Source organism: Saccoglossus kowalevskii, chromosome 8, assembly GCF_978046115.1.
Source record: "Saccoglossus kowalevskii chromosome 8, keSacKowa6.1, whole genome shotgun sequence".
Classification (NCBI taxonomy): Eukaryota; Metazoa; Hemichordata; class Enteropneusta; family Harrimaniidae; genus Saccoglossus; species Saccoglossus kowalevskii.
Window position 1 is genome coordinate 28793438 of NC_140648.1, and position 21780 is coordinate 28815217.

Genomic DNA, 21780 nt, shown 5'->3' on the forward strand with positions numbered 1-21780 from the left:
AACATCACATATATTTTTATTGACCAATCACAGTGTTATATATTTGTATCAGAGTTTCCCGCCCAAGTTGCGAACCCCCACGAGGTGATATAAGCACTCGATATGCTTGACTCAGGGCTCTTCTTTGTTATGTTCACATCGTTCAAATAAACCACTAGTTACATACTAATAAGTACGTGTATCGTGCCTTCTTTCCCTATGGCTCAAAGAAAGAAAAAATAGAAAGGAAACAAATGATTGAAACAGACGGATATTTTTGTGTGAAATTTGCCCGTCAAAATACAGGAAATAGCGTTTCAGAGGGTCTAGATTTCAAAATTTTAACGGGGAGAATGCCGCTGGACGCCCTAGTAAGGCGCGAGATTTGCGAGCAGATCTCGATTTCGCAACGCCGCCTCTGTAAGTAAATGTTTGCTATTGGTATGAAATCATATGGTCATACATATAAAGATATAAAGTTAGCAAAGTGTCTTAATCTAACCAAAACACTTCTTTCATTCTGACGCAATTTACATATTTAAATATGCGGCTAGCAACAGCTCGTACATATGGCCGGGACAAGTGGGTAGTAGAGTACCTTGTTGATCTGAAGTTGAAACACCAAAGAAACTGAGGTCTTGTTTACTGATTAATACTTTCTTAGTAACAGGCTATTGCATCACGACGCCATACCAATTTCTAATATTGGTATTTTGAGACGAGAGCGAGGGTGTGTGTAATACATATTTCATAAAGAGGGCGCAAATCCAGTCACGTGCTATTTTGCGAGATGAATATAGTCACGCGAGATAACAAACAACAAACACACATACATTTCATGACGTCACCATATCTGCGGGAGGATTTGAAATCGAGGAAGTTTCTGCACTCGCTACCTGTTTTTGTTTATTAATGGGGAAGCGGTGTCGTTAGTTTCTCAGCGAGATAATGTTTATGTGTGCTTCAGCGTCAATAAGTGTACATTGCTTGAGAGGTGGGTACCGGTATAAAGTATTTTAAAACGAGTGTGTGCCGGGGTGCGATGTCTCTGAAGTACGGGCTGGTCCAAAGCTCAGACAACTAATAAATTTATTAGTTGTCTGAGTCCAACCATGGAACTATAAACCCCAGGAAGAACAACGAAACTAAGAGGATTAAAAAAACCTTTGTCTTAGTTTATCTTACAGTGCTTTCGCTTTTGTTTCCACGACATTAGTCATACTCCATGTTAGTTGCCGCCGATACACCCGTTTCAACCGCTTTGCTGGAAACGGAAAACTTGAAAACAAATTTTCATATCTGCGCAGTAAAATATTTCGTTCACTACGCATGCGCAAACAAGTCGGTCTGCAGGGTGACCTTCAGTGTACCGGAAATCATGCAACGGGTCGGAGTTTTAGCGAGTTTTCATAATTTTTAATGTCGTTTTTAGATTACTTCTTGTTTTTTTCAACCCTCGAAAAAATAAGGTTGTGAAAGTTTGCGAAACATGGGGTTTGGTGAGCTGTTTGTTGTTGAGATATCCCGACTAATTCCGTGTTTCCCTTCGATCGCCAGAAGTGGCAATGTGTTTTTTTTCCCCGTTGAATGTCGATCATTTATCAGTGTTTTTGTCTTGGCGCCATTGTTTTTTTATGCTATAACCGGAACAACTCGGTCACGTGATCTCCCGGAGTCGTCCGATTGACTCCGAAAATGACCGATAGTCGGAGATAAACGTTCATTTGCGTAAATCGGCTTATTTTTTAATGCGACAAAATAAACAGTCAAAATAAACATTCGACATCGCGGCAACTATCATAGTTCAAAGGAAACGAAGTGGTTGTTCTTCCTGGGGTTTATAGTTCCATGGTCCAACGCTACTAGCACCGCCCCTCAACTGTGAATAGTAGATAATATTTGGTAATCGTAGTCCTAAGTAACTATTAAAAATAGCATCTGTGTGCCCCTCGCCTGACGATCTGTTTGGGTGTTTTGACTCCCATTTTCACGGTCTACCAATTTCAAGATATTTGGCTATTTTACTTAAATTTAAGAATTTTTACCGAAAATTTGTGTACGCTCATATTTTAGTAACCACGCCCACTTTTGCAAGATCTCGTCCAAATTGTAACTCGATGTCCAAGAATTAACAGTTAACCAAATTTTGAGTTACGGGAAACATAAACGTTCAACAAAACAAAAAATCAATGTTTCCCCTAAATCAAAGTTTGGTTAAATGTTAACTAAAATTTGAGTTACTAAATGTAGACGTTAAACAACATCAACAATTTATGTTGCTCGTAACTCAAATGTTGGTTAACTGTTAATTGATCAAGTTACAATTTGGGTGTAGTTTCTCGGATATGGGGGTGGTTGATCGTTTTTTGTGACAGCATTTTGTATAAATAGAATGTGCAATTGTAGCCTCGTTCTTGTCACAATCTATTGATATTATGACATTGATTGAATTTATAACTCGCTAGTAACAGTTAAAATATGGTTGTATTTTTTTTAATTTTGTATATTTTATTTAAGTGACAAAAGCTGTGATTTCGATCATTTTTTGTTTAAATATATTTTAATTAATTTTCAGTTTTTTGATTATTTGTTTAGCTTGTAATGATAGAATCAGTTAATTCAGAACTACCGGTATCATGTATATTATCGGAATGCATTTTTGCAAAATTTTACTGAAAAGACTAATTTTTCATTGTCAATATTAATAATAATTAATGCAAATGAGACGTTTATTTTAACCAATCGTGTCATGCAACCACTGCATTCAATACCTATGCTGAATCATATTAAAAAGATTACTAGTACTCGGGAAAAGTTAAACAATTAGGTTTTTTTTTAAGGGATGGGCGCTTAGCCAATCGAACGTGAACCCGAACCCGAAAATACAAATGTCCCAAAAGTAGGGAATGGGCGCATAACCGAGTATGGGCGCTATGGCGGTCTGGTAATAATCATACCGGTACCAACATTAAAAAAAAAAAAAAAAAAAAAAAAAAAAAGCTGCAGAATGAGAACTACCCTGGATCATTAATGTATTGTAAGTTGAGTGCCAATGGAAAATCATTTTGAGCCTGGAATACAAGTGATTGCAGGTATACATGTATATTGACATTGAATTAATATCAACAGGTGGCTGTGACATAAACTAGATCGAGTCAAAATGGATTCTGACAGACAGTCGGGAAATACATCTAGTGTAGGAGAACTTGTTCCATGTGACAACAGAAATGTAGTTGAAAATATTGGTGAGTGTATATTTAATCTTTGATTGATACCTAAACACCACAACAAATTTAGGATGGGATATTTCATATGCAATATTTTGCTCAGTGGTTTGTGTTTAAATTCTACACAAACACAGTATACCAAAAGGTTTTGTGGGCTATGATTTGTTAGCACAACATTCTTGTTATGTATTGTATGGTGGATAATTTTTTTTTTATCTCAAATTTATTTCTTTTTTCTTTTGGCAACTTCAGACAATGTATAAAAATAATACAAAATACTGTATCACTGTATAATAATAGTCCAGTGAAAGTTTAAAAATTTTTAAAAAGTAGAAGATAAATATTTGTATTAAGAACCGCATGATGCTGACCTGTCTGGGTATGTGTAACTCAATTTCAACAACATTCTTTTTACAACTACCCGGTATTGTCTGATTCCGCAGGCAATTATGCAGCAACCAGGAAACTCAAAACTTGTTTGTTATTTTAATAGTTTATTTGTTCATATATTTTATTTTAGAATCCAATAAAGAAAATCAGAACCGAGGTGTACAGGGACCCATAAAGGTTGACGGAAGTAACAATTATATTTTTAATGGTGAGTATTGTTTTTTTTTATATACGATTCCAAATGGCTTGTTCCAGTTTCAGCTCGACAGTGGAGGTGTCATGTCGCCTTGTTTTTCTTATAATGTTCACATTATTTTTCATTTGATTTCATGTTTTTTTTAATTCTTGGCGAGTTACACATACCAAGCATTTGAAAGTTACCACACAATTTGGATGTATGATAGTATTGTGTTCATATTTCAGTTCATAATAGTTCTATAACAGTTACTGGTGATGTTGGTGGCAGATCTAATAACGTTGATGATGATGACAGTATCCCATTGAAAAAAATGAAACTTGAATGTGAGTTGTTCATTGTACATGCATAACTCTTGAACCATACAAACTGTAATGCATATGTATAGATGGCACTAAGTTTTCTGCGTTCAAGTGAATTACCTAATTTGCATAATATTAGTACATTTTTCAGCTTGTTTGAGATTTTCTTGTCACTGTATATATCTCAAAGGAGCCTTTCATTGGATGTTGATGAATTTCATTAATTGTTTCAATGTTCTGCTTACATTTAATTATCAATTCTGTTCAAACATATCTAGCTCCTTATTTGTCCTTTATTGTATTTTTGACTCTTTGCAATCTTTGCACTGATATCTCAAGAACCATATATCGGTTTTTGATGAAACTTGGTGCATATGGATGCTCTGGGGCAATGTGCAGAGTTGATTAAGTTTTCATAAATCCATGCATATTAATGACCCAATTTGCATGATAATTAGCTAATTTCCAGCTGTTCCTTCACTGTTCCACTGATACCTAAAAATACCACTTTATACTAGATTTTGATGAAACTTTGTACATAGTTGCTCTGAACTAATGCTAGGTATTGATTAGTTTTGGGTAAAAATATGCACATATTATTTACCTAATTTTCAGCTTTTGATATTCCAAGTAGTAATCCTTACTTTTCAATGAAACTTTGTACATAGATACTGTTTTGGGATAAATATTTGTTCATATTTTAATCACCTAATTTGCATAATTAATTTTCAGCTTTTTCTCTAAAATCTCAAGTACTAATCATCACATTTCAATTACATTTTGTACATGGATGCTCTAGGACAATACATTCTTGCCGCCAGAGTTTATTTTCGCTTCGAGACTCAACGAAATAATTTATAAATAATAATTTCTCTCTGTGTAGGCTTGTCGTAAAAGAGGCCGTGGCGTACGGCGATGGGACAATAGAGAAACTTAATTTTGGGTTGAAATCTGTACATAATAATTTGCATAATTAATCAATTTTAAGCTTTCACACCGATATCTAAGGTACTAATTATTCAATTTCAATTGAACTTGGCACATAGATGCTCTAGGACAAACTTGATAAGTTTTGCGTTGAAATCTGTTCATATTAATTCCCTAATTAGCATAAAATTTTGTTGGTTCTAATCACATTTTAATGAAACTTACATAGATGGTCTGTTACATTGCGCAGACCTCATTAGTTTTACTCTAATTTGTTCATTATAATTTCCTGATTTGCATAATTAGTTTTCAGCTTTTCCATCAATATCTTAAGTACAATTAACTGTGAATTAATTTTTAATGTGTCTCCAATACTCTGAGCACACAGGAGTTTCTTAGCTTTCTTCGATTACATGTTATTGGTCTGTGTTCATTTTGTATTTACATCTGGAAGTGCAGTGCTGTCATCAATATGCTTAATGGTGCTTGATAAATCAAACATATTCTTTTGTTTTTCTGTAGCTATAAATCCATTGTCTGTAAAAAATGCATTTAAAAAGCGCTACAAGCATCAACTAGTGCAACCCTTTCCTGGGCATCCTCTGTTTAAGCAAGAACTTCAACATATTTTCACTGAAGTTAATGTAAGAAAAGTTGAAAGTGTTTATCCCGAGTTAAAAACAAGGTAATTAAATTTGAAAAGATTGAATAGAAAAGTTGTATAAATAATCACAAAGAAAATATAATCAAAAATACGTTATTTTGGTTCATTTTAGCAATCCCCATTATAAACAATTAAATTTAAAAATTCTTGTATTTCAGTGGTCCACTTCGTAATCTTGAAGAACTTACGGCGACATCTTCAGAAGAAAATGAAGTGATCATTCTTGAAGGCAAGCCTGGCCAGGGGAAAACTACTATTTGTAAATGGCTTCTGATTAAATGGACGGAAGATGAATTACTTAAAGATAAGATTGTTTTATACTTAGATTTACAAAAACAAAAGGGTGGTAGTGTAGAGGATTGCATCTTTTCATTATTAAAAAATTCTGGTGAGTTTGAAGACCAACAGAAACTCATAGAATTTCTTCATTACCACGAAAAAAAACTATTCATTATTGTTGATGGTTTGGATAATTATGATATTCATGGTGAAGACTCTATGTCAATTGCAAAACTTTTTGAAGGTGAAAATTTCAGTGAGTCATCGATATTTGTCACAGTTTGTCCAGGGAGAATGTTGCTGGAACTGATGTCTAAAACTAAAAGAAAGTTCACACGATATTTACATGATGGCATTCATGAAGGGAAGATAGGCGAATATTTAGAAAAGTATACTAACGACAAGCAATCTGCCTTCCTTGATGTATTACATTCTGATTCACTCATTGATTTAGCATGTAATCCTTTGCTTTGTTTGTTGATGTTTAGCATTTGGCGAGATGGTTGCGAAAATTTACTTGAAATACACTCTGGCTTGAATATCTTGCACAAGTTTCTACTCAAAGAACTCGCCTGTTTTGGTGAACATGCTGAGCAGAAACTGCAATGTTTCGGTAAGATTGCATATTCCCTTTTAGAAAAGCACACTCAAAACATTTATGAAAAAATGTTGATCGAAAATGACTTGACTTCACAAGATGCCAAGTCATGTGGTTTTCTTTATCAGGATTCAGAATACATATACAAAGATACAATTTTGTACTTCAGGTTTATTCACCAGCAAATCCAGAATATTTGCGCTGCATATCATTTAGTGGGTTTGCCAAATGATGAGCTTAAAGATTGTTGGTCTTCTCTTGGTGTCGGCCTGCAATCCACAGATAATCTAATTGCTATGGCTGAGGCTTGGAAAGGCAACCAACAGAAGATTGTTTCTGTGTTTGCTTCACACCTTGAGAAAATAGTTGGGAGTGGAGCAAACGACAGTGGAATTGACATGAGCATCAGTGTTAGTCCTACTTTGGATCAGAGCAGTGAAGAAACTGATGATCCAAGAACCTTCCCTGCTGAGGGTAAGAGTCCGAGTAGTAAGCTACACGAACCTATGCCATATTTGCCACAAACAAACACCCCTTCTTCACCCTCCTCAAGTTCTGATAGTGTTATTCCCTCCAAGAAACGTCGCTCTTCAAGGAAATCTTGGATACTGGAAACAGACTCAAGTTCCTTATCAGACGATGATAAACATGATGCTGATGATGCAGCTGCTGATGATGATGATGATATGCTTTCAGTCAGAGAATCACCGGACACTGATGATTCTCACAATCTATCCATGGACTCAGAGTCAAGCAGCTCATCTTGCATTGAAGACGAAGTTGAGGAGGCAAATTACTCTAACACTTCCGATATATCATCAGATGGGAGCTCTGATAACGCAACTAATGAGTTAGATAGTAGTTCACAGGAGTTAGACACCCACACATACAGTGCACACAATGATTTGAAAAGCTATATCAATTTGATTCCTAGTTCCGATGTAAAAAACAATCATATCCTAGAACCCTTTCTCGATCTTTTAGGAAAATATTTACCCGATCATTTAGCAGTGTACACTGACCTGTTTCCTTTGACAGATGATGTCCTTAGTGCCTTGTCTCAACTGTTTAAGTTCAAGTCAATGAAAACTAAAACATTTGAGGCTCATATCCTGGAGAGTGTTTACGTGAGTCAACACTCAGTGCAATTCTTAGGAAAGGTCATTGCACTTTTATCTAAGATGGAACATCTGATTGTACATTGGAATATTAATCTTGAATTCATTGATAGTTTCTTAGCATATGCTCTGAAAGCCAAGCAAGTGAAGTCTCTGACTCTTTACCTTGATTCTGGCTCATTGAAGGATAGTTTTTCCAAAGATTCTTTTCAAAATGCCTCAAAGTTGGAAATAGTCAAAATTAAACCAAAACGTATTCACAACATATCTTGTCTCATTGACGCAATTTGTTCAGAATCAAGTGTTTCCTCACTCGAGTTAAATAGCAAATACATAGGTAGTATTGCTCTTAACGACATCATCGTAGAAGTGCTTCCCCAATCTAATGTGTCAAGACTCACTTTGACACATTTAAACGAAGGTCATGCTGCCAGTCTGACAAAACGCCTGCCAGAAGGCAGAATGGAGTTCCTTAAACATAATAAGCATTGTATTCATTCCTATGATAACATCAGAGAGGAAATGGAAGTTGAGTATTTTCTTAACTGCAATGAAAAGGAAAATGCAGAGGCAGTTCACTGCTAAACGGCATCTCAGTACTGATAATTTTGCAATATGCAGAACATTGGGTTCTTTGAACATACTAAATATTGCTTATATATATTGCATGCCAGGAACAGAGAAATGAAAATGCATATACAAATTAAGAAAGGCAGTTTGCTGTTAAACAGCAATACAACGTAGTACTGATAATTGTGCAATATAATTGAATTCATATTTTTATTGTTTTTAATAAAATATGGCTAGTATTTGAAATTAAAATTCTTACACATTGATGTGCAATTTTACTAATAATGACAATAGTGATAAGTATGGTTCACCTTAAATTAATTAAATTTAATTACCCTAAATGCTTGTTCACTTTTTAAAATGTGTATTTCACCTTTTCAACAAACATTTTAACTTTAGCAGTTATAATAAAAAAGCAATCCTCTTATTTTTTTCATACTTTTTCTTGGCTAACATTATGTAATTTTCTACAAATTCTTACTTGATTTTTTAAAATAATTATGCATGTTCATTTAAGGAAAGGGAACAAAAATGTATTTTCCCATTCTAAGGATGAAATGCATTGGTGCGACATTCTTTTATTTGTCTTATACATGCCATCTGAGTGTACCATAATTTGTAGTTTTTCCTGAAATGTAGTTGCTACAAAGTAGTGCCTTGTTACTGGCTATTTGACATGCCTGACTAATTTTTTAATTCAAATCCACAAGTATTTTTCATTCAGAAATATATCAGGAATTAGTTGTGCTTATGAATTCAACTATTCGTTATGTCAATTGTTTTTTCTGTGAAATTGGACGATGTGAAACAAGTCCTTTTATGTATCTTGCAATTTAAAATTGTCCATTCTCTTTGCCATGTGTCTCTTTTTGATTTAAGCAATGTAATACTTACAATATCTGTTTGTGTTGTAATTCATAATTTTAAATGAATTGGAAAATCATATTTTATTTTGAGTGAATTTTTTAACGGTGTATCCAAGAAAAGTACATTTTGCATCTAATTTGTATTCATACTAAAACTAATACAATGTATGGTTTACTAAACTATAGTTGTAGTTATTGGAGTGAGAACGTATATGTTGAATCTACACCAGTTTCTTTCACCTCCACATACAACAAGAAACAAACTGATTTTAATATTTATAATATAGTAATTAACATATACAAGTACAAATGCTGTAATTGACACACATTTCTGTGAAGACAGAGAAAGATAGGTAATAGTACGGTGATTGAGCTTTTTTGATGAACATTAAAAAATACAATATAAATTAATCCAAAAGTTTTACTTAATGTGTGTGCTTTTATAAGATGTTTGATGCTGATACAGTTTCTCTTTTGTGATACTTGCGCAAATTTGAAACTATAAAACTGTTCACGACCTAAAATCTGTTTGTAGAAAATGTTTAAAGGTGAACCGCTCAATCCCATGGATTGCACCACGTGCTCATGGGTAATATCTACGCCTCTGTCGACTAAGTAAATGAATGCTTATTATGCTCGCTTACTCAAACTGTGATTGACAGCCATTTTAAACAACATTTATACATCAAAAGCCCAACCAGATGAGTGTAATCCCTAGCGTACATATTCATGACCCCGTAGAATGTATTTGGAATCACAGCTTGATCTCTAAACATAGTAGGTAAACGGCACATTTCCCGGAGCTCCCGCCACGATGCGAGTGACCATCTTGCCCCTATTTATAGTATCTGTTCCCCTTTAAATATATTCTACATCACAAATTATGAAAAGTGGATGTGGAAGCGATTTCACACAAGAAAAGGTAGTTAGGTGCAAACTATCCATTTTTGAAAAGGTCAGCAACTCGTTATTTTTCCCTTCATTTAACCTGTGTGTTAACTGCATAATATAAATTAGGTTGGTGACCCCCCCCCCCCCATTTTTTTTTATTATTGTTAATAGAACAATTTTCCAGTGTACCAAAACAAGATAGTTCTTGTGGAACTGTATCTTAAAGTGAACTATCCAGCCAAATTTGAACTTGCAGATCATTCTTTTCTGACGCTATTTGTAAAGTTTCATATAAGCTCTGTGAATAAACTTTTCAGTATGCGAGCCTCAAAGGTAACTGTGTTTTTGCCTTCATGCTTGGGTTCCTCCTCCAATGGCTGCTCAATGAGAGCTTTCACATCTCTACCATATGCTGAGAAAAAAAAATTAGATACTGTGTAAGGTGGTGGTAGTAAACTGATTGCACATGAGAGAAACTAACATTAGGTGTCTGTCTTTCTAAGGGTGGACGCAATCGAAACTGCGAAAAAAAAAAATCAAATGGGAATACCAGATACCCATTTGAATTCATGTGGGTGGTGTATTCGAAAAATGAACATTATTTACACCACCCACATGCATTCAACTTTTAAATGAATAAAATGTGTTGGAATGTGTGGATTGATATTAAGGTTGTGTCAGAGACTTTCTATGTCACAGCACAGTGCAAAGGATGGTAATAATCTGAGAATTGAAGAGGACGTGTAGGAATTTTCACACGACAACAAATTATATCATCCATGTAGTAGAATAGGCCAAACTTCAACAATGCAAACAGATAAATGAAATGTACCAGACACTGACAGAATTTTTCATATCTGAACGAGTCGTGTTTTAATTTTTCCTGGTGTTAGCTCTTAAGGCAATATCCTGTTTATATCAACAATTTTCAAGAACTTGCAGATGAATATGGACTAGAAATTGTAATTTTTAATATTGTTGTTTGATACTGAGTAAATAGAACTATGATTTATTAAAATGTTTTTGTAGCACACATTTGAGTTTTCCTTTGCATGTGTGCCAACTGTTTTGTACTAACAAATAATAACTACATACACATACTACTGTTGTGTGTCCTGAAAAGCCAACATTTTTAGTTCATGATGAATTACTATCCAAAATAAAATCCAGCAAATATACCTTTTTTTCTACATTCAACTTGTCACAAATCAGTGAAAATAAATTCCATACACCCAAAAATTAATTCCAGCTAAAATAAAGTATTTTACAGTAATAAAGAAGTTTTTTTTATATATAACCAGGGAGGTTGTAGTAAAGACTGGGGTAATAGCAAGTCACATGTTGGAATTAGAAAGGTTATTAGCCAATTGATAAACTTAGCAACAAACAGCAGACCTACCTTCACAGTGTTCTAAGAACTGTATGCATTCCTGAATAACACTGTCTCTTAACATAATCATATGCTTGGCCATATTTTCAAGTAACGATAAGAAACATCGCTTAGCATAGAACCATGTATCAGTACCCAACTGTAAATACAATGAAAATATACTAAAGTTATGTAATATGTCCTGGTAAAAAGTTCATTCTCCGCATTACAGATGATCCCACTATGTAGCAATATAAGGAGCTGTCATTCTTATACATTTGAATGATATTATTATACATGTTCATCTACATTGCCAAATGACAGCCTTGGGAACAAATCATTGGCATAATTGCTGTCAACGATACAATGTGGACTGCAGACAGTTTGTGCCACATCCTTAAGTAGTCAAAAATCAATATTCTAGACTGCTTGGTAAGTAATTAAGACTGAGTGCTCCAGCTCAGGGACTGAATCACCACCTGTTGTGCTAGCAGAATCTCTTGAATGATGTTCACCTTTTTATTGTATGGTTCCAAACTCTTGATGACTCGTGAGATTCCAAATTCATAGTTTCCCTTTGCACAGTACAGTGTACCAATGACTAAATTAACTATACACAGATGGAAGACTTTTTTATCTGGGTCGTCGTAGGCAACCTGCTCTTCTTCTTTTTCAATCTTCCTCATCAATTCTTCAGCCTAGATGATATGATGAACAGATTAAGAATAATGTGTGCAGTTAATTGTATTGTATCTTTACTAATTCTAAGGTAATCATAATCCCAGTTGAATAAAGACTGTCAAATTTGAAATGGCAACATATACATGGAGGGTGGGGGACTGCTAACTAAAAGCATGTGATATTTTGCTGGGTGATAGATTTCATTAAAATGATAAATAACCAGTTTCCCCCACAGTGTTAAAAGCCATACTCTGGTGACTATTGGTAAATAAACAAATTTCAAAATACAACAAAATCAGTTCTGATACTATAGTGTTCTCTGGCCTTTGAGACAGGCAGTCATAGGAAAAAATTCTGTATCAGTCTTTAATTTCGCATCATTTCTGAAATAGCACGAGACAAAACAGCTGATTTATAGATGTTTAACTCACCTCTTCATTTTGACTTGTCATGATGTAAGAGACACACAGGTTGGCTAAGACTATTGCACTCACACTGAGAATCTGAAAATAAAGAATAAATTATGCATGATATGATGGTTGTATTGAAAAACATCTATCTATCGTGGCTAATACAATATGTGGTGAATTATGGTCGCCGTGATCACAACAGAATTTCTACAATCACAACAATTATAGCATTTATTAGCAGTATAAGTATCTGACATCGATTTGCAGCTTAAATATACAAGTATGAGATAGTACTCCAAGATCATTAAGACTGTTATGTGAGTCATTTAACTGCAAGGAGATGTTTAAGGATTCACCCAAAATTGCCCATAATCAGAATGTCAAATATTACACATAAAAGTCCAAATTAGGCCTAAGAGTAAAATAGTGAAATCTGGGAAGTATTGGGGTTAAAGGCAACTCTGACCATTTGTCTTTTGTGATTACCGCAAAAATAATAATTCATTAAAGTAGATGCCACACAAGTGGGTTGAGTGAAGGTGTAGCCAGAAAAAATTCTTATCAATGCACACACTTACATTATCATAGTGTTTCTTGACAATAGGTTCGTAAAAACCAGTAGCTTCCTTGAATTTGGTCTCTTGCATGAACAGTACGTGTGCCACGTTCAACTTCCAGCTGTCATGCTCGTTGCAAAATTCAACCGACTTTCGGAAAATCTTTTCTACCTGTGCATAGTTTTCCATGTCCCAGTATATCTTGGCTTGTGACATTAACACGGGTATGTACCTAAAAAGAAGCGAGTTTATTAATAACGAATGACTTTTTTTATATGGTATTAGATGAATTGAAAATATCCACTCTGTACTAAACGATCTATACATTACACAGTGGTGGCCATGTGTACTCAAATGAGTTTTTATTTGTGAAAATAATGCATTCAATCCACATGCATATATGCACACGTGTACATTTTAGTATGGGACCCACATTGAGCGCATATAGTCATGACAATCATCACCTTTTAAATACTGTAATACATGTCTTTTTCGCGAGCATGTCTTTTTCACGAATTTAGTGAGAGGACTGATTCGCTAATTCAATAATATGACTTTATTATACATTCAAAATGGCCGCCAAACAAAGAAATCAACGACAAGAGAGATTTGCTAAATCAACATTTCGCTATTACGTAATTTTTCCACAATTCGCTAAAATTGCATGCCGCTTTTTCAACATGTTTTACAGTATATTACTGCTTTAATTTAAACTTTTTAATGAATACCGGTACATATAGCAAGATTCTTACCTTTCCAGAGCTTCATCGTAGTCATTAACAGCTTTCTTGACAGCTTCGTCATCATGATTTTGTCTCGCTTCCTGCACCTGTTTCGTCATCTTTCTCAGCTGCTCTGTATGTTTGGACGCCATATCATCAAGTTTTCGGTAAGCTTCTTCCGGTGCCGTTTGTTGCGTCAGGATAGCATCGATGAAATCGAACAGATATTGTGACATGTATTTGAAGGTCAGATGAGTGTTCTCTGCTAGCACATCAGCAGCCAAGTCAAAATACTACATTGGAGGTAAAAAATAACATACAAATGTTTGTTATACCACATCATGTAGGTACCAAGGTATGTACAATACTAACATTTATCATAATGTCATCAGGGAAAATCACAAGGTCTTGATTTCCATGGAACTAATTCTCTTTGGTTTATCTGGACTTTTCATTTTTTGGTGAAATCTTTCACTAAAATATATCAAGGGCTTAATATTGATCTTAAATTTCAACGATTTTGGGAAAGTAGTTATATAATATGAAATTGTGCTTCAGAACAAACATTTGACCCCCCCCCCCCCAAAAAAAAGGGAATGAGATGTAGGGAAGGGAAATGAATGATGTAGGAACTGTGTTTTAATTTTAAATGTTCAACATTTGACATTTACATAGTAATTCTCTCAAAAAAATGGATGTAAGGTAGATTTGAATCCACAAGACATACTTGGAAAACATTTCATCATTCCACGATATGTGAACGGCGGTATATACACAAAATTGCAAAGTATGCGATGAGTAGAAGCAAAATCTATTTTGGCCTTTACTTAATAGTATCCTCTTCAGATGAAAACCCATATTCATTTAATTACAATATTTTACTATTGTTCAAACATGGTACAAAAAAAATGTATTTCAATGGCCAAGCATGGTAAAATTGCCATACAGGAAATATATATGATATTACAACTCAACTCAAAAAATACCCAGCACACATGGCCTCATGATTATCATAACGTTTGATATCTACAATGACAACACTTCTGTATCTTACCTCATATTTAATGTATAAGATAAGCAGATTGCCAAATGTTTCTGGTGGGAATGGATTCTGTTGTAACAAAAATTGTAATTTTTCAAATCCTTGAGTGGGCAGTTCCTCCATATTCATCAACGCTTGGTTGTGCAGTGTGACTGGATCCAGTTCCTGGTGAGAGTCAATTATCAATAGTCAATTATCCTAGCAGGTTTCAATAATCATACAATATTAGGTAATGAAATAACCATATTTTATTTACGACCCTTGGTAGATCTAAAAGAATTCTCAACATGTGTTATTTTCCTTCAAACGCTGTGTGTATTCCCAATACTGGTACAAATAACATTTATTCTTCTTATGGAGGTGTACTTTTAATAATGTATAACATTACAGTTATATATTGAAATATTAAACCCACTGATGTGGACTAGTGGACATCATACACTACTCGCATTGCATGTCTTAGACTACATTCACTTTGTTTGGAAAAAGGATTTTAAAATTCCGTTAAAATGAACATTATTGCACTGACGATAATTTCTCTAGTCTAGGAACTATTATGAGACATATACAATGGTGTGAATATGTGTGAATTGTGGTCAGTCCTAAGATTTCAGACTTTAATTCTTTTTACCTACCTCTTCAGATCTTGGTGGCATGTCAGTCAATGCTTCTCTGGCAGCTTCAACTGAAAAAGTAAACCATGCTATGAAATTGGTTTAGCTGGTACTACTCTGTTAATAATGAAAGCACTTATATGTAAATGACAAAATGTGTATACAGTCAAAATAAAGTCAATATTTTAATGATTCAGCATACATTATGTATATGTGCTTCTAATAGAACAAATATGATACACTTTATAGATTCACACTTACAGTTTTTAAGCTGATACTCAATGGCTGCTTTTAGATTGAAAGCCTCAATAAGTGCTGTCTCGTGCAGTGTTAAAGTGTTGCCAACACTGCGTACATCAATTCCTTCAGTTGTCATGCCAACACTCAGTTCTGAAAACAAAAAATAGGGAAATGATAGATGAAGAAAATAAACTATTTGAAGAAATTAAAATCATATTGACAATTACAATTACCCATCTGTTGAAACTGAATAATAATTTTTATTTGACAATGAACAATTTCTTGTTTTCAGTTGTAAACAATAAACAAGCAGCCTATCGGCTGAGATAGCTCCGCTGTTAGCAATGCACATTTCAATTAAAGAACTGAAGACATCATTAGAAAATGAACAATATGAATAGTATCAAAGCAATCGGACTTACAGTTTTTAACAAGAAGTCGAAAATATCACTTTTTACCAAAAATTACAAAAATATTCACCAAAATAAATTAATTAGAGAATTGAAGATATCATCACAAAACGAACAAATCTGAGAGAGGTCCACATGTAGTACCTATATATGTAATATCAAAACAATCGGACTTACAGTTTTCAACAAGAAGTCGAAAATATCACTTTTTACCAAAAATGACAAAAATATTCACCAAAATTAGAGAATTGAAGATATCATCACGAAATAAACAAATCTGAGAGAGGTCCACATGTAGTACATATATATGTAGTATCAAAGCAATTGGACTTGCGGTTTTTAACAAGAAGTCGAAAATATCAGTTTTTACCAAAAATGACAGAAATATTCACCAAAATTAGAGAATTAAAGATATCATTACAAAATGAACAAATCTGAGAGAGGTCCACATGTAGTACCTATATATGTAATATCAAAGCATTTGCACTTGCGGTTTTTAACAAGAAGTCGAAAATATCAGTTTTTACCAAAAATGACAAAAATATTCACCAAAATTAGAGAATTAAAGATATCATTACAAAATGAACAAATCTGAGAGAGGTCCACATGTAGTACCTATATATGTAATGTCAAAGCAATTGCACTTGCGGTTTTTAACAAGAAGTCGAAAATATCAGTTTTTACCAAAAATGACAAAAATATTCACCAAAATTAGAGAATTGAAGATATCATTACAAAATGAACAAATCTGAGAGAGGTCCACATGTAGTACCTATAGATGTAATATCAAAGCAATTGCACTTGCGGTTTTTAACAAGAAGTCGAAAATATCAGTTTTTACCAAAAATGACAAAAATATTCACCAAAATTAGAGAATTAAAGATATCAACATGAAATGAACAAACCTAAGAGAGGTCTACCCAAGGTACATATACACCAAGTATCAAAGCATTTAGGCTTGTAGTTTTCAAGAAGAAGTCGAAAAAGTAAAACATTGACACGGACGACGACGACGGACAATCACTCATATGATAAGCTCCGCTCGACAAAGTCGACAGCGGAGCTAAAAACTTGAAGACCAGTTTGATTTCCTAAATTAATTATTGCAACAAACAAACTAGGAAAAAATTTAGGATTTTTATTTCCATGGAAAATGAAAAGACAAGTTTATATCAGCAAGACAGTTTTGCCATGTACCTGGGTGTTCTCGGATTCCTCTTTCTATGATATCTGCAATATGCTTTAATGCTGGTGCATACTGCTTCATGGCGTAGTAACACAATGCAATATTGTAGGATAAGTCTGAAACAAAAAAGAGAGTTTTACAGTTCTTTTATTAGTATTTATAATATGAGTTTTTTTTTACAAGGATTCCGCAATGTGTACTCAAAGAAAGTAGTACACAGTGGAAGTACTGTAAAATCATTTATTTTCACTGGCATTTAATTTGACTATTTTGATGCTTTTAGCAATTTCACTTGGTTTTAAATTCACAAACTCGGCAGAGAAACCATAAATTCTAGTGTTATTTTGCATGTTCATGTTTATTTAATTTAGTAGATTTACTTATTGATGAAAAAAGTAAAATTAAAAACCAGTGAGCAATTATTGCATGTACTGTTTGAGTGCATTCTTTGCAGTATCTTTGTGATAACATTATTACAATACATCTTACTGATCCAACTGCTTTGTGTAGGATACCCAGAACTGAGAAATATGGTGAAAGTCATTGGAACTTTTTTGCTATGAACTTTGTTTTCAAAAGCAGATCTGGAATTTGTATAAATTAAATAAATATGGCAAGATATGCAGGTACCCAGTGCAATACCGAAAAATTACTACTACTGTAACTTAAGTCACAGATGTATAATAATAATAACCTTACTGACCTCTTACACATTTCATGCATATATGCAGAGAACAACTGCTGAAAATAAAAATTGAGATATGAGAATGTTGTGATATGAATTGTAACATCTGATATAAACATACCTGGTTTATATCCCAATATCTGCATAGCAGTGGTGAATTTATGACAAGCTTGTTCATATCTGCCTTCTTTAAACAGTAAACATCCCATATTGACCTCTGTGTCGGCATCATCACTGGGACATTGCTCTACCAGTGACTGCAAAAGTAAGACATACATATGATTCTACAGGAATATCATTCTGCAAGTTGATTACCAAAGGTAACATTTTAAAACTGAATCTTTGGGTTTACAAGTTTTTTTTTCAAATACTTTATTTATAGTTCACATTTTATCTGTTTACATATTTTATACAAATTCAGCAAATGTGATAAACAGCAATGGAAATGTTGACAAATTCGAAAAAAAGAAGGTCTAATAATCAATACAATGCTTTAAAGGTGCTGTACTGGCATTTTTATAGAAGAGTCAGTGTAAATGTCAAAGTGATCTCAAAACATTGCAGAAAACAAAGCAGAATATATTTTGTTTTTGGTCAGGTGAGGCCAATACAATCTGTCTTTCAGTATTTGTTCAGCACTGGTGATGTTCAAGTGTTCACCGTACATGCACATTTGTAATATTCAAATTAACCTGTGACAGAAACTGATCAGATGAACTCTGTCAATACAATGAAGAATGGAGAGATGTACAACAAAGATCAGAAGACAATGTACTGAAGAATGAAATAATTAAATTACAGGAGAGCTATTCTCTCTGGTACAGGTAAACATCTCTGTGAATGCTAAAATCATGGCAATCAAAACAGTTTAAATGTTCAACACGATGCAATAACAATGGAGTGAGTGTTTACCTTTGCTGCGGGTAAATCTTCTTCACCGTACCTGATAGCTGCCTGTACCTTGGTTATCTGTACAAGAAATAATTTAGATCAGATTTATTAAAATGAATGGCATTCTGTAAAGTGCCATAATGATAGGGTAAAAAAACAATTATTTAAGTATGTTGCATGTGTCAAGTGAGACCAATATTGATGGCATAACTGCAGTGATTCAACTCAACTGTACAAGGAATAAAATGCATAATACCAGTAATATTTCCAGGAACGCACAGAGCTCAAAATCAACATTTTTCATTGGGAGCCTGAATGGGTTACTAATTGTAAAAGTTGGTAGCCTCACAATATGCTGAATAGTGGTTTTGTACTTGAAGCCATGGGAACAATTGTGAACACATGGAAATAACAAACTCACTTTGTAACCGGTAATTATTTTGGTATCAGTGGAGAGACATTTTTCAAGTATTTGAAAATTTCTAGTAGTCCAGCCTACTAATTTTGAAAAATTGTAGCTCATGAACAAGAATTGGTAGACTTAAACTACTGATAATTTAGACCCCTGGCTTGAAATTTGATGTACAGAGGTCATGCCTAATTAACGTATGATTTGTGAACTTATATTTGACAGTCCTGAGTTGTTCAGGTGATAAAACAGTTATCACCTTATATCAGTTATTTGTAGATCATTACCTTTGCTTCATATGAGCTGTTTTCAATCTGAGATGTGGCTTTCATAGCTTCTTGGTACATGCATGCTTTATACAGCGACTGTGCGTGGTATATCTTGTAGTCGTCATTCTCCGGATGGAGTTGTACCAGTTGTTCGTAACACTCGGCGGCATTCACAAAGTCTTGCATATAGAAGTAACAGTAACCAAGCAAAGACAGAGCAGCACGAGACTGGTGAGAAAAAAAAATGAGAAACAGTTTTTTTTTTTTTTTTTTTGAGATTGTATGAATGCTAGCTGTATAAAAAGCTTTTTACTGTAAAACCATACATTTTCGTAGATATTTTCTCAATTTGAGAGCATTTGCAAAGATAACATTTCGCGAAGGTTCTAAATAAAATCTTTATTTGCTTCAATTTTTTTTAAAGCAATATACTGTACTTCATCGGACACTTGAATTTGAATTCTGCATCGATTCATATTTTGTATTTATTGCATTTTTAGATTATTACATTTGTCTGTATCTCCACAAGTTACAGTACTCTTCTTTTGTGCGCTATCGACAAAGTTATGTACATTCTAGTAACCTTATTAGGAAACTTGAATTCCATATAAGGAATGATGACAATATCACATTACCGGTAGTAACAAAGTCTACCGTGTCATCACCATCTTACCCAGTCCTGAAGACGCACACACCACAAACACTCAAACCACGAATATGCAAATGTAACAAGGTTATAGGGCATACAAGAGGTCAACGCAATCTCATACTGCCTGAGTACATACTTTCTAATTTTTTGATATAATCTTTCCCACCTAGTAGTCATTTAGTGACGACGAGAATGACAGCGTAATTGTATGATCATTTGCATTTGTGGTATGATTCTATTTCTGTCAAATGCTACATTGTCGCTGCATCCATGTACTCAAAAGAAAATATTCAAATGTTTTGGACATGTGATGCACAATTTCCAAAAAAGGAGCAAAGCCATACAGTGTATAATGGACAGCTGAAAGCTATCGTAATACAATATAACGCTCAGACAGTATCTATCTACGTACAACATTCATGTGTATATCTAAATATTGACGCTTGCTAAACTACTCGATACATGCATAATTGACTGTATCCCTCAGAATAACCACACATTCTTGAGTAGTATTGTCCAATGCTTTGTGTGATATACACATGATGATATCATTATGAAGCGCAAACCAGAATAACAGTTATACAGTATATATTGTTTGGTTGTGGTGTAAAAAAGATAAGTACAACTAACCCTTGGATGGTTTTGAATCTCACTCGACAATATTTGGATAGCATCTGTGTACTTGCCTTCCTTGATCTGAAAAAAAAATTATAATTGTATATAATGGTATCTTAAATAAGTTTTTTACAATAGAATAGAAGCTCTTTAAGTTACAAACTGCTGCGACAAAAAACAAAATAAAACAAAAAACCCACATTGCAAGTACCACTGCTGGACTAACATTTCCTGTCATTGTGATTAATTAACAGTGAATTATATAATACACACTTTGGTACATTATTTGCCTATGTGCTTCTATATTCGTTATTATATGGTCAGGAAAGATTTATAAAATAAAATTTTATGTCATGGTAAATATATATGCAATGATTGAATGAAGATTTTATTGTGTCAATACATCCTCCAAGCTACACATGGACATAGAGACTACTATTAAATGTAGTTTAGTGACCAAAATTTTATTACAGGAAAGTTTTGTTTCTATTCCGGCCTTCTCGACACTAGCACCCATGTTTCTTGAGCTCCGTGAGTCACAATATGATTAGATTACATCAACTTACAATCCATGGAGCTTAGCTGTACAATCTGACAAGTATTCAGTGCTGTGACTGGGACGTTTGAGGCTTCACATCACGCACCCACGACATAAAATAATTCTATTAGGCTTCTATTATACATCTCTCTCGCATACTGGGACATAACTCGCACTATCTTTGACTCCCCCTCATCATCAACCGCCCCTCAATATCAGCCTCAATACCAGATACGAGAACCTTAGCGAGTGTTGTTGTTGTCATGACACTTACCATCGTGTAAACTGTCGATGAGTATTCGCCGTCACTTATATTATCGTACGAGGACATACTTGTGTTTTAGGTAGCTTGAGATGTTCTGAATAAGTATTATTATGGAACAGGTTCCTATAAAATCAATTCTGCGGGAATGCAGTGTTTCTTTTCTTGCTCGGTGAGTCCCAAGTATCTGCTCGTTCTAAGACTGAAGAGGAATGCGATTTATT

General features: G+C 34.1%; 2 protein-coding genes across 2 annotated transcripts; one reads left to right on the plus strand and one right to left on the minus strand.

The window, feature by feature from the left end:
• Window positions 1-804: 804 nt before the first annotated feature.
• LOC102802348 (uncharacterized) lies at window positions 805-9534 on the plus strand. The gene is made up of 6 exons (XM_006817617.3): window positions 805-973; window positions 3109-3224; window positions 3727-3804; window positions 4020-4118; window positions 5544-5706; window positions 5844-9534. The coding sequence occupies exons 2-6, from the start codon at window positions 3140-3142 to the stop codon at window positions 8263-8265; spliced, it is 2847 nt and encodes a 948-aa protein (XP_006817680.2). The 5' UTR covers window positions 805-973; window positions 3109-3139; the 3' UTR covers window positions 8266-9534.
• On the minus strand, window positions 9381-21780 carry LOC100371464 (intraflagellar transport protein 70A-like). The gene is made up of 15 exons (XM_085502452.1): window positions 21569-21780; window positions 20772-20837; window positions 19511-19720; window positions 18836-18892; window positions 18045-18180; window positions 17250-17354; window positions 15664-15792; window positions 15424-15473; window positions 14801-14953; window positions 13777-14039; window positions 13046-13256; window positions 12489-12560; window positions 11892-12074; window positions 11407-11536; window positions 9381-10419 (listed from the first exon to the last, which is right to left on the minus strand). The coding sequence occupies exons 1-15, from the start codon at window positions 21623-21625 to the stop codon at window positions 10295-10297; spliced, it is 1947 nt and encodes a 648-aa protein (XP_085358578.1). The 5' UTR covers window positions 21626-21780; the 3' UTR covers window positions 9381-10294.

Excerpts from the sequence above, each read along its gene's own strand:
- LOC102802348 (XM_006817617.3), top strand. The coding sequence starts at position 3,140 with ATGGATTCTGACAGACAGTCGGGAAATACATCTAGTGTAGGAGAACTT. Across the intron at positions 4,119-5,543 it reads GAAAAAAATGAAACTTGAAT|CTATAAATCCATTGTCTGTA; the intron begins GTGAGTTGTTCA and ends GTTTTTCTGTAG. Across the intron at positions 5,707-5,843 it reads TATCCCGAGTTAAAAACAAG|TGGTCCACTTCGTAATCTTG; the intron begins GTAATTAAATTT and ends CTTGTATTTCAG.
- LOC100371464 (XM_085502452.1), bottom strand. The coding sequence starts at position 21,625 with ATGTCCTCGTACGATAATATAAGTGACGGCGAATACTCATCGACAGTT. Across the intron at positions 17,355-18,044 it reads GATATTGGGATATAAACCAG|ACTTATCCTACAATATTGCA; the intron begins GTATGTTTATAT and ends TTTTTGTTTCAG. Across the intron at positions 12,075-12,488 it reads TGACAAGTCAAAATGAAGAG|GCTGAAGAATTGATGAGGAA; the intron begins GTGAGTTAAACA and ends CATATCATCTAG.